At 38.3% G+C, this 14,267-nt stretch overlaps 1 protein-coding gene across 1 annotated transcript in view; it reads right to left on the bottom strand.

Moving 5' to 3' along the window:
• Positions 1-453: 453 nt before the first annotated feature.
• LOC107696930 (sodium/potassium-transporting ATPase subunit beta-1-interacting protein 3-like) overlaps positions 454-14,267 on the bottom strand; it is a 55,778-nt gene continuing 41,964 nt past the window's right edge. The window contains exons 5-6 of the mRNA XM_016497503.1: positions 11,885-11,945; positions 454-542 (exon numbers count right to left, since the gene is read on the bottom strand). Coding sequence (XP_016352989.1) covers positions 454-542; positions 11,885-11,945 — 150 coding nt within the window. The remainder of the gene's footprint in view (positions 543-11,884; positions 11,946-14,267) is intronic.

Genomic DNA, 14,267 nt, shown 5'->3' with positions numbered 1-14,267 from the left:
ATTAGGGGGCTGTTGAATGCTTGAATCTGATTGGCTGATGAACGTTCTGAGGTGTGCAATTAGCTTCAAGGAAATGCACGGCTAAAGTAGTTCCAGGAGGGTCTTGATTTCACTTCACTTTGCCAAAATGATTTCAGTTATTTCAAAGGTCCTTTACAGCCTAAAACAGCCAAATAGCCAAAACCCACAACAACACTGACCTAGCAAATAAAGCAACAAATAAAGCAAACAACAGGATAAAAACAACTAATTATTTCCATGTTTTCGCCACAAAATTAATAATTCAACAGCCCATTGTCAATTATTCCTTACATATTTAACATTATTTATGAAACAATTTTCTTTAAATCTTTAAATGTCCTCAATATAGGAGGTTTTGCCAGATTTTGTGCACATGTGGTACACACACACACACACACACACACACACACACACACACACAGACACAGGTACTTACTGATGCACAGGCTTTAACAGAAGATGAGATGGTTTCTCATTGACATGGTAGAGTGGGAATGGCTCAAATCCACCAATAAAATCAACTGAAACCAAACAAAAGATGAAATTAAAGAAGGAAAGAAATGAAACAGGACAATGAGCCATGAAGAGAACAAATGAAACATGAAATGATAATCGCTATGTAAAAACCACTAACAGACATAATGCATGACAGAAATATGAATATTGTGAACATTAACGCTGGAATATCTACTGAGACACTTCACATTACACAAATCAGACAATTATTAACAATGAACTGTGTGTACATATGAAATGTGATATGATAACTCTTACACACACACATTTGTCTAAGTTTGACTAAAATTCAAGTACATGAAGTTTTTTTCTCTGTATCTGTACAAAACTCTATTCGATTTTACTCCCTCCCTCTCTCTCTCTCTCTCACACACACACACATACACACACACACACACACAAACACAAACACACAAACACACACATGCCCACACACACACGCACACAAACAAACACAAACACACACAAACACGCACACACGCGCACACACACACACACACACACACACACACACACACACACACACACACACAAACAAACAAACAAACAAACAAACACACACAGAGAGACAGAGGAATGAATAACAGGTTTCTGAATGAGTGATTTTCATTATCAGATGTCTGGCCTCATTCAGCCCGGTGTGCTGAGACTACAGACAAACACACTCTCATTCCTAACTTATATACAGCAAAAAAAGAGGGAGAGATCGCCCCCGTGTCCCAATTCCAATAGCACCTATTTTAAATATAAGTGAGATTAGAATGAGCCCCAAAGCACAGCATGTTGAAAATAGTGTGCAAATGTGCCCAAATCGTGTAGGATTTCTGCTGGGAGTTTTGAAATATGCATCAAGCCATTGCACTATGAAGTTTGTGAGTTAAAGGGATTGTTTACTCATAAATTACAATTGTCATCTTGTATTCAACTTTATTCATTCTGATCTCACAATACTAATTTTCTATTGTGAACACAAATGGCCATTCTTGTCCATACAAAGAAATTTATGAAGAAATTATTTTATGAAGAAATAATGAAGGAATTAGCTAGACTCTAATAAGATGGCTCAGTTATCAAAGTCACTTTGTTAAGCACGCATTTTAGTGCATATTTGAATAGGAGAATTGGGATATGCTGTAAGTGAACATGTGTTTTAGCTGTGAAAGCACAAACAAACCTTTCAGTCAATCCATAAAACCGCAACAGATGGCAATCTCAAGAGCAATTTCACCTTCATGTTTACGCACATTAAACATACAGCAGGTTGGAAAATAGCAGGGCTGGTTTGTTTATCACAAACGACAGGCTTTGAGCTCATAATGTGTCATTAGTGTTTGCAGGATCTGTGGAGCTCCAGAGAGCATGAGCGGCGCTGCTATGTGAGGAATGCTGGGAAGGCAGAAGTTATTCCTACTAATGTGAGTAAATGGAAAACTTCACACGTACGTCATACTTTAAGACTTGTTTAAAGGGTTGGTTCACCCATAAATGAAATTCTGTCAGTGTTTTCATGTCTTTCCAATCTCACAAGACTTTGGTTAATCTTCGAAACCCAAATTAAGATATGAACAAAATTAAGAAACTAAATGTTCCTGTGGCTCAGTGGAAGAGCATTGCGTTAGCAGTGCAAAAGATCGTGGGTTCGATTCCCAGGGAACACTGGTAAAAAATGTATAGACTGAATGCACTGTAAGTCGCTTTGGATAAAAGTGTCTGCTATATGCATAAATTATTATTATATTATAAGAAACACTTAAAGTATTAAAAAAATATTGTTATAAAACGGATAATTCCGATCCTTGATTCTGAGCCACGTTCGAAGCCGTTGTAAATTACTCTACAAACGTACACCTTTGTTTACGTCTGTGTGTTGCTCGGCAACCACTTTGTTGCAACCACAACTGATTCTGAGGAACTACATTGTTTGGTGGAAGAATACTGTTTTTATTAATATCATTACACTTTATTTGCTCTGTTTCAGGGGCGTAGCCATCATTTCAGAAGTGAGGGAGACAGAAATGTTATATATATATATATATATATATATAAAAAAATATATATATAACATATATACAACAAATATATAACATTTCTGTAATCTATATACATGCACAGGCTATCCTGTCTCTTTGAATTTAAATTTATATTTATTGACACTGGCTCTTGAAAACCTCCATGTGAACACATTTGCCCGAAAAAGTGGGGGGGACGAATTTACGTGATATTAAAAGTGGGGGGGACACGTCCCCCGCGTAATCTACACACCTGCTCTGTTTTATTTAGTGGACCCTTACTACATATATGGAATAACCGTTTTATATATCAGAATGATTTCTGAAGGATCGTGTGACTGGAGTAATTATGCAAAAAATTTAGCTTTGAAATCACTATAAATCTAAGCCCCGTGAAGCCGTGGTTTACAGTGAATTTATAACAGCTAAGGGGGTTTTAGGCACTCCGCTTCGCGTCTGTAAACTGTAAACCACAGCTTCTTGGGGCTTATTGCTTTATTAATATAACCTGACAGCAGTGGTGTAGTCTACGTGATATGCAGGTATACGCCGTATACCCACTAGGAAAGGCGAAGGATTTCCGTATACCCACTTAAAAATGCGCGAGGATAAGTAACGGCTTGAATGTTTTAATTGGCAAGGCTTAAAAAACGTGCAAATTATTAAGCTTCGTGAGGACGCACCAGCATCTTTCACACTGGCCTCTGGACATCAGATAGTCACTACCTGACCTGGTCATGATCAAATATGTTAGCTTTGCTTGGCGGCATAAAGGAAAAGTATGCAATTCTTTGTAAATTTAACTGTCTGAAAACGAAAGTAAATGAGGGGATTTGAAAGATTTCTTATCCTGTGGCTCCCTCTCGTGGACTGCAGTTGTCCTCTAGAGAAGGCATTTTTGCTCAGCCAATGCAAGTCTATGGGAAATCTTTGATTTTTGATAATTATTTATAAAAAAAACTTTGTCTCATCAGTTAGAAAAGATATAGAAACAAACTACAGATCAGGTCCAATGTCTCTGACGAGTTTGGTGCCTGTAGCATTAAAGCCCTACTTTAATTTCTCAAGCCAACTTATCTAGCTAATAACTTAAGTAACGTTAGTGTAGTGGATCAGTGAATGCGAGAGAAGGGGAGAGATAACACACATACTGTGTTAAACCGAATACAATGTTTATGTCTCCTTGTTTCAGATGATGAGAGAGATTAGAACTCCTGATCAACCTTGTGGACTGAAAGTCAGGCTAGGGAATTTAAAAACAGGCACTCTTAAATGTGCATTGAAAATTACCAGCTGATAAAACCTATTCTCCAGGGACCATATTCTTAAGATAAATGTAACTAGCTGAGTTAAATGATTAACACTAAGCAATAAGAAATCAGCTGTAAATGTCTCCCCAGATGTAAATGTCATTGGCTCTTAAAGTCAATTTATTATAAGCAACAGAAGACATGTTGATATCACATAAGCAGTCTTTCAGAATGCTCTCAGTTACATAGATGCATATTGTAAAGTGAGTGTGGTGGTGCTTATGGGGTGTCGCTGTGTGACGGTGAGTATGAGGCTGGGAGGGAATATCAGAGTATACCCACTACAAAAAAACTAGACTACACCACTGCCTGAGAGGTTTCTTTCCCTCCATTAAAAATCCAAATAACCAAAACGTAGAAGAGCCAAAAAGATCATAAATGCATCATAATTCAAATCTAAATGAATCAAATGGTTTGATCCAAGTCTTGTGAAGAGACACAATCTCTTTATATGATGAACAGCTTTAATTTAGTCTTATTTACATCTAAGCAATGATCGACATGCATACATACAGTGAATCACATACAGTAAACATGGAAGCTCAAACAGATCTTTAAAGTTTTATGGATTTGGAACAACATGAGGGTGAGAAACTGATGTCAGAATTTTCATTTTTGGGTGAACTGTTCCTTTAAGCAAGTTCTAAAGTGTGAAACACACACTTCCAGAGCAAACCACCACTCATTTCCAAGATTTTGCTCATCCACAAACCACTTTCATTAAAAATGACCTAATAAATACAAATGATCAACTTCAAATACGAGATGTACTAAACTACTAAAATGTAATAATAGAATTAAATCAAGCTATGAACAAAATGTCAGAAGAGAAAATGTCAGTAATGAGTGATATACTTTTTAAATAATTAAAAGTAAAATTGCAAATTCGTTATTGTATTGTCTGTCCAAACATTCTAGCAGCTGGGGATAATTGTGTGATATGATTAACTATACTGGCTAAAAGACTTCTTTTCATATGCAGACCGTTTCTGCGGTGGAGAGCGTGCCTTATAGACAAATGAATCTGAAGCAAAAGGAGGCGGAGAACTGTAGTACAACTGTTCAGAAGTTACCCGCCAGGCGCTATTCATTTTCAAAAAGAGAAGTGGATGGAATGAATAGCAGTCACAATACTGTGAAAATACCTCAGTTGAGTGAGAGAATTTGAGTGCATGTCTCGATGTATGCAGATCTGAGAACACTCTCTCCATAAGCAACTGCCAATATTGTCCAGGTATATTAAATATTTGATAACACTTTAGAAGAGGGAACACGTATGAAGAGGGTCACATATTAAGGAACTCTTAATTTGCTGTTTATTAATAGCTAGTAACGTAGTGGCCAATATGCTAGTAATAAGCATGCTAAAAAGCAACTACTTAATAGTGAGATCTGGTCCTTAAAATAAAGAGTTATCAAATATTTTCATGTTATGGCCAATATTAAAATGCATGCTATTTAAACTAGTTTGTATAAAACGATATAAAACATTAAATCACTAAAAACTAAAATTAACCATTTAAATACTATTTGTGAATTTAGGCATCACAAGTTTATAATGTATACTATGAAAATGTTTTATTATTTGCTAAAGATTTCATTAAACAGTGTGACTATGTTTTTAAAGATTGACTTGAATTGAGCATTAGACATCAAACAATCTAAAAAAACAGTAGATGTGCATTAACAAATAAATGTAAACACTTTAGTAAAGGGACCATTTCTCACTATTAACTAGCTGCTTATTAGCATGCCTATTATTAACATATTGGCTGTTTATGAGTACTTATAAAGCACATATTCTGCATTACCATATTCCACATCACTAATACTACCCAATACCTAAACTTAATCACCTTACTAACTATTAATAAGCAACAAATTAGGAGGTTGAAGCAAAAGTCGTAGTTAATGTTTGTTAATTGTGATAATTGAACCTTAAAATAAAGTGTGGCCAAAATATGCAATACCATTCAAAAGTTTGGAGGCATTAAGATTATCATTAATGTTTTAGAAAGAAGTCTCTTATGTTTAAAAAAAGACAGCAAAAACATTAATTTTGTAAAATATTATTACAAACTGTTTTCTATTGTAATATATTTTAAAATGCAATTTATTCCTGTGATGCAAAGCTGAATTTTCAGCATCATTACTCCAGTCTTCAGTGTCACATGATCCTTCAGAAATCATTCTAATATGCTGATTTGCTGCTCAAGAAATATTTATTATTATCAGTGTTGAAAACAATTCTGCTGCTTAGTTTTCTTTGCAAAAATTCGTTCTAACCCTAAACTGTAGTATATCCACCAATATTATATAAAAAATGAATTTTGATTAATAACCGATATGATACTGAAATATTCAGCAATGAACGGATCCACCACAGAACCTACTGAACAATATACGTCCATCTCTCACAGCCATCTTTTCATTCAAATTAAATTAAATATGGCATCTGCTCTGACTAAGGTCAACTGAAAATGATTTTTTTAGGTTAGGGTTAGTCTGAAGTAATTAGAATCATCTTTAAATAAAAACAATGTCTATATGTATAGCAGGAGTTTAAATCGTGTCAGCTTGGCATTGCATTACAGGTAGAAATCACATAGAGCTCACGCAAATAAAACGACTCGAGTTCACATAAAAAATTCTCTTTGACTCTATACTTTATGTGTGTGTGTCTCTCTGATGCCCCTGTCTCTCTCCTCTGCTTTTACCTGTCTCTCTCTCCCCTGCATAATGTAACGCACATACATCGGGGAAGCGCTCATGCTTACATTCAGCTCTACACTATTTTGACCCACTTTCATAAAAAGCCTGCATAGGAATCTGCTCTGCACTGATAACCAACCAGACACTTGAGGTCCCACACACATTCTCTCTCTCCTGTTCCTGCTCTGATGTGAAGCCAGGTTTGCGTTTTCTTTTGGTAAAGGCAGGTCTGAGAGAGGATCCGGGCTTAGATCAGTACTCAAGAGCCCACGCGTCCCTAGAGCTGGCAGTAGGGCCGGTCTGTCCGCTGTGATTAGATTAGATTCACACCGCAGCGAAGTGACTGCTGCTGCTTTTAATGAGCCAGCGATAACAGTGGGATTGCGACTACAAACTAATTATGGATGCAAGTCATTTAAAACAGAAAGAAAGAGCGAGTGAGATGAGAAGGAAGGGCGGACAAGGCAGAAGAAGAATCCATGGATAAAAATGAAGCCTGACACATTATTATTCAAATCACCTGTAGAGAGAGAGAGAGAGAGAGTTAGAGACAGACGGAGAGAGGGAAACTTCAGAGGCGAGGAAGAGCAGTGGAGAAATTAAATCCTCCACTTCAAATGAGCGTGTAAATGAACCACACACAGCTTTGCATGATAGAAAATAGACCCACTGGGCTTACACACACACACACACATCTCTGTACGTCCAATGGCAATGTAGCAAGAGGAAAGGAAAAAGTGCTTTAGCCTACAAATTCTAACTTACCCACAACCACAAGTCAACAATCATCTCCCTTAGATACCTAAAATACATATTTTAGGAGAAGTACTGCATCTGAGGTGAAGTTGGTGCTTTAATGGTCTGCAATTTAAGTCACAGACCTGCAAAACCACACTTAATTGCTTTCATGGATGAAAGCAATGAAGATTCTTTCTAACACTTTCCAGTCATTGCCTTCACAACCAAATAATGCTGGGGAAGCTATGAAATGGCAACTTGGCAAAGTAAAGTGTCTTAACTACAGTCATATCATAACTTGTTGAAACTATAATTATAAAAAAAAACAATGGCGAAGAGTAGCATTCAACAAAATATTATGCTGTACACTTATTGTATCAAAATTAATGTTATTTTTCATAAAAGATGTAAATCGCTCGTTTTGAATCAAATGATTTATATGAACCAACAATGAACAAATCGATTCACTAAAATGAATCAGACTTCCCAAAACTTCATATGTGAGAGATTTATCATTTTAGTACATATATATTTAGTATATATATATATTTATACTTGTAAATAATTTATATTATAAATATACATATTTTATATATAAATCTAGCATATTTTTCCTTAATATATACATGTATGTGTGTGTCTTTATATATACATAATAAATATACACAGTACACACACATATAGTATGTAAAAAAACTTTTATTTTGAATGGGATTAATCGCGATTAATTGTTTTGCAGCCCTAGTTTCCTTGACTGTTAAGTTGCTATTCATCATGCAATCCACCTCGGAAGTAAGCCGTTTTCTGAGAATGTGCGAGATGTCCGGTTCATTAGCCGGGGTAGGGTAATAACGAGAAGAATAACAAAGTGCAGTAAATGGTGACACACCAGTTTGCAATATCAAGCAGCAAAACGAGCAGTTTTATACAGCTAAAATAGCTGGAAGCGAATGACAATGGTAACTAGACCCATAAAATTTACAAATGGCCTCACTCGCTCTTACAGGAAAAATAAGGTGGATATAATACGTCAAAAAACAGCAACTAAGATTTTGTCATGCGACATGCTAATGGTTAAAAAAAGTGGCCCAATAATTCACCATATATTTCAGTATTGAAGTAGGCCATTTTCTGTAAATGTGCGATACAATTAATTTGCCACCATAGGTAATTAACTAGAAGAATTAGAAGTGCAGTAAATGGTAAAACTATTTGTTATTGTCTTCCGCCAAAATAGTTTTCCGCCATTTTGGAGAGTTAGGTATGTAATCAGCGTTGTTTACGTTCAGCATGCATGCGCTGTCTACTGAACTACTAAAATTACGGTTGAACCCCTGATGTCACATGGACTATTTTACCGATGTCCTTGCTACGTTTCTGTGCGTTGATCGTGGTAAGACCCTTGCTGTCTATGGAGGGTCAGAGAGCTCTCGGATTTCATCAAAAATATCTTAATTTGTGTTCCGAAGATGAACGAAGGTCTAACAAGTTTGGAACGACACAAGGGTGAGTAATTAATGACAGAATTTTCATTTTTGGTTGAACTATCCCTTTAAAAACAAGGTGGATAAAGCTACGGCTGGACAAACGTGTACAAATACTGTTATGCTAAGTACTGAAAACGTAGCTACTGTAAATTACTTTTCCAAATTTTCATTAGCGCAACTATGTTTTGCTACTTGCTATTCCTGATCAGTTTAAGGGTGCTGTCATTCTAGAAAGCATTTAATTGGACAAAAATGTAAGACTGTGTCTTTATATATCTTCAGTCTAGAAGAGAAACATTATCATTTCCAAATGCTTCAAAGTTAAAAGTTTATTTTGCCAACTTTTAGCAGTGCACTAGCATACAGATGTCCTCAAAATGAACAGGCACGAAAGCCACCAAACGGACATTTTGATTTCATGCACTCTTTAAATCTCCTGCGCTGTGAAGCAACCTCAGAGCAATAAAACTTCCCTCGGTGTACGGTGTACCTATTACTTTATTTGTACAGAGCATACATATAGAGTGTGCTCGAGGTCACCCGAGCACATAAAATACAAAAAGACAAACCGCCTGTTCTCGATGAGTGATGATGCTCAAAGGTCAGTGGAAAAGAAAAGCAAACAAGAACTGAAAGTAAAGGATAAAAAGTTGACCAATTCTCTGCAATCTAATCCTTCTTATCCATGAGGTACATTCCTCCAGGGAATGTTCAGCGGTGGTAAACGAAAGAGCGGTATTCCCTACTTTTTTGGAAGAGGGGAAAACATTAATAGTCAGCGGAGGGCCGGTGTTTGACCCGTACAAACATGGCAGTGGCTTATCTCATCCCCTGGACTTCACTCTGGTCCTCTCCTACTTAGTGAGGCTGTTAAAGCCTATTCTGCCGAGAGCAAATAATTGCTGTGTATATGCACTCTGAACAATATTTTGAAACTGAAGTGAATTTGTACGGACCTATTCAATTCAGGAACAAAATTCCAAAGAAGTAAGAATTCCAAAAGAAAACAGCACACCTATCACTGCTAACAGTATCTATACAACACTGGAATGCACTTTCTTTACCTGGCAAACTCGAATCTGATTGTTTATCAGATTTATCTGGCAAACTCTAATCTTTGCTGCTACTGGCATCTTCCAAGAGTGTTATACACACACATTCAGATTTCCCACACAAACACACAACCGAGGCTTCATTGGAAAAAAATGTGCCTGGGGTGATATTTCTGAAAAATAATACTAGGTTGCTTCTTGCATGTTTCATGACACTTTCAAAGTGAAATTTCCAGTGAGTGGTGCCAAAAGTGCTTTCTCTCTGATAAATCTGGCAATTTTATTATGCTGGTTGTTGCATGCATCACGGCAGTTTTTAAATGAAATGTCCAGTGCCACTAAAAATGTAATGCTCTATCACGTTTGAATATAAAGTACCACCTACAATAAACCTGACCCTAAACCTAACTGATAAAACTGATGAAACAGCAAACTTAAGATAAAAACACATTTGCTGTTGCAAACATGGCATTTTAGCTTGCTTCTTCAAGTCTTTCAGCTGTTTTATTATAGCTCGTGTTTCACAGGACTCGCAAAGCACTCAACATCTCAAGGGCAATGCTGTATCAGGTTAGTCTCAGCATCAGACGTCACGCCCACGGACCGTTAGCTAAACGTCTGATGCATATGGGACACAAAGGTGGAAACACTTCAGGAGTGTCGAAGTCGTCATCGGATTGGTTGAATTCTACAGGATTTCCGGGAGACGTGTGTGTCGCGTTCTTTAACGTTCCACCTGGAAACAAAGATGCCGTGACGCCAAACCCCCTCACGAAAGAAGAAAGCCGTCGTGTTTACAACTGTGACAACGAGTGCTTATCAGGATCAACTAAACGCTGGAGTTTCAAAAGTATGTGAAATATTTAAAGTTTGCGGCATAGAATCTTTAAAATACGTCCGAGACTGGTCTGTTATTGTGGTGACATTTCCACGTCCCGAAACGTGACGATGAACGAAACGAACTGTGATTGGTTGTTTGACATGTCGGTAAAACAGCCTCATGGGCGGGCCTTGGCCAATGAAAGCTGCCATGGATTCCAGACCTTCAGCTGTCAGTCTGAAGGTCTGGCTACGTGAGACTAGTATCAGGTGCAGCACAGAGCAAGTTTACTATGTCAGAAAAGCCATACATATGGAGCTGGTTATACGATGCAAACATAAAAAATATTAGTTTGCCAATCGTAAAAGTGTTTTGAGGACATAGCATAGTACAAGTATGCCGCACATGTCTTGAAAAGTGAAGCCAGAATATTTCGATCGCCCCCAGGTGACTGGATGCAGTATAGGTCACCCTGCTCTCTCCATGTAATCTATTACTGCCACTAGTGTTCATTTCAGATTAAAACAATAGCAAATTAGATGTATAGGTGTGTTTTTGGAGTTTTAACAAAATGCAAGTAAACGCATTTTTTCAATGTGTGCGCGATTTTTTGCGCAGCTCGTCAGTGAACAACGGCTCTGTGTAGTTAATGCTGCTCAATGTGACTTTCACCCGCAGGTGATGGAGATTTACCGCTGATTACAGAACCGGCTTTCTGACAAGATGCGCATTAAATATCGCATGCGATTTATCGTGCAGCCCTAGTGTATTTGTAGCTAAAAAGTGCTTACAACTCAAAATCCACTTAAACTTTTAGGCACACTTACAAAAACACCATTTTACAAACTGAGTTGCGTAATACAGCGTTTCTCACAAAATGTATGAGAGTAGTGTGCTCCCCCTCACATGGATCAAAAAATGGGTTTTACATCCATATTTCATATTCTTCAACATTGATAATTCATATGGATTAGATATATTCTCACAAAACAAAGCTAGAAGGACAGAGAGCCATCATCTCCTGAATGTTTATGTAAGACTACAGTCAGACAGACATTTCTTTAATAAAACTGATAGTGTCTGTTTTGAACACATAAACAGGGGAAGGAATGTGTTGCACACTTTTTGACCTGAGCAGATAGACATCAGCCCTCCACACCAGCAGAACTACTGCCAACCAGACAGACGGGCACGATAGGAGATAAGAGAAGATACTCACAGCTGTCCTCCTCCTCTGTAATGACACTGATGACGTAGCAGGCGTAGATGAAACCCAGCAGCTGAGGATACAAACACAAACACGTCAGTGTATCGACAGAGACTGACAGCACAAAGAGCGTAAAAGACAGACAGGCTGACATCAGACTCGGTCAGATCTTCTGAACCGTCTTTTCACCTTTCACTTTCGTCTTCACCTTACGTCAGTACATCATTATTCTGTGATTGTGATTGCCTGGACAAAAAATATCCTGTGATTCTAGGGTGATGTGGGTGGTCGCCAGGGTGTTGCCATGCAGTTGCTATGGTGTTCCGAGCACTTATCACGTTGGTATTTCATTTACTTCATGTTTTGGGTGGTTGCTTGGACATTATTAGGTTGCTAGGATGTTGCTATGCAGTTGGTAGGCATTCTGAGTCGTCTAAGTGGTTACTAGGGTATTTTGAGTAATTGCTAAGGCATTTCTCTGTCGTTGCTAATGCTAAGTGTCCTGAGTCGATTTCAGCATTCATTCATATGGTTGCGAAGGTAATCTAAGTGATTGTTAAAGCATTGCTATGTGGTTGCTAGGTGTCATGAGTGTTTTAGCATGCTTCTGTATGGTTGCTAAGGTAGTCTGGGTGATTGCTAGGGGGTTGATATAAAGTTGGTAGGTGTTCTGAGTGATTATGACATTGCTATGGAGTTGGTAGGTGTTTTGAGTGATTACTAGGGTTTTGCTATGGAGTTGCTAGGTGTGCTAGGGCGTTGCTATGGAGTTGTTAGGTGTTCTGAGAGATTGCTAGGGTGTTGCTATGGAGTTGCTTGGTGTTCTGGGTGTTTTTAGTTTGCTGCTTTACGGAGTTGCTAGATGTTGTCAGTGATTGTTAGGGTGTTGCTATGGAGTTGCAAGGTGTTCTGAGTGATTGCTAGGGCGTTGCTATGGCGTTGCTAGGTGTTATGAGTGATTGCTAGGGCATTTCTATGGAGTTGCTAGGTGCTCTGGGTGTTTTAAGTGTGCTGCTTTATGGAGTTGCTAGGTGCTCTGGGTGTTTTAAGTGTGCTGCTTTATGGAGTTGCTAGGTGTTGTCAGTGATTGATAGGGCGTTGTTATGGAGTTGCTAGGTGTTCTGAGTGATTACTAGGGCGCTGCTATGGAGTTGCTAGGCGTTCTGAGTGATTGTTAGGGTGTTACTATGTAGTTGCTAGGTGCTCTGGGTGTTTTTAGAGTGCTAATTTATGGAGCTGCTAAGTGTTGTCAGTGATTGCTAGGGCGTTGCTATGGAGTTGCTAGGTGTTCTGGGTGTTTTAGTGTGCTGCTTTATGGAGTTGCTAGGTGTTGTAAGTGATTCCTAGGGCGTTGCTATGGAGTTGCTAGGTGTTTTGAGTGATTGTTAGGATGCTGCTATGGAGTTGCTGGGTGTTTTGAGCGATTTCTAAGGCGTTGCTATGGAGTTGCTAGATGTTCTGAGTGATTGCTAGGGCGTTGCTATGGAGTTGCTAGGTGTTCTGAGTATTTTTAAAATGCTGTTATATGGTTGCTAAGGCACTCTTATGTGGATGCTAGGGTGCAGTGAGTGGTCACTAGGGTGTTGTTATGTGTTCTGGGTGTCTGCTTTATGGTTGCTAGGGTATTCTGGGTAATTACTAGAGCGTTGCTTACTGGCCCAAGTCCAAAGACCCAAACCCTATGAAGGAGATCATGTTTCTAAAGGTTTACTGTATATTGTCCAACAAGTTAAGAATTGATTGTGATGTTCTTTATTTGTTATTTTCAATAAAAACATCCACTAAATGAATAAATGTAAATGTATATGCAAATGAAAATGATTTGATGCATCATTCATGTGTGGGATTAGTTACTCACCAAAGTTTAATACTCAGCACTAGGGGTTTGTTGAAATCCCTAACCATAAGTGTGTGCAACAGGAATGGCAGGTACATCTAATAAACCATTCATTATGAGAAACACATGGCCGATAATACATTACTCAAAGAGACGTTAGAGAGAGTTTAACAAAGTCCTGTGCCAAGTGAACAGGGGACGGGTGTGTGTGTGTGTGTGTGGATGACAGGCATATTGACGGGTATGGCAGTGCCACAGAGGCAGATGGCACAGCTCTGCTTGAAAACACACACAGGGCAAACTCAAGTCCCAGAGAGTGGCACTATTCCAAACCAATTAATCTGTTATTGGGCAGACTGCCCGCATACACCTACCCCGAGAAAAAAAAAACGAATGCTGTGTGTTTGCATATGAACTAGAGAGAGAGAGAGAGAGAGGGAGAGAGAGAAATAGATACTGAAAAAAACTTATATGCCTAAATGAGAGTCTATGAGGCCCGTGAGAGGCTGTGATCGAGCGGCTGAACGCCACAGCGCAGGTGAGACACACAATTGCTGT

This window comes from Sinocyclocheilus anshuiensis, unplaced genomic scaffold, assembly GCF_001515605.1.
Source record: "Sinocyclocheilus anshuiensis isolate Anshui unplaced genomic scaffold, SAMN03320099.WGS_v1.1 scaffold130, whole genome shotgun sequence".
In the NCBI taxonomy this organism is placed as follows: domain Eukaryota; kingdom Metazoa; phylum Chordata; class Actinopteri; order Cypriniformes; family Cyprinidae; genus Sinocyclocheilus; species Sinocyclocheilus anshuiensis.
This window is presented reverse-complemented; position numbering and strand designations above follow the sequence as displayed.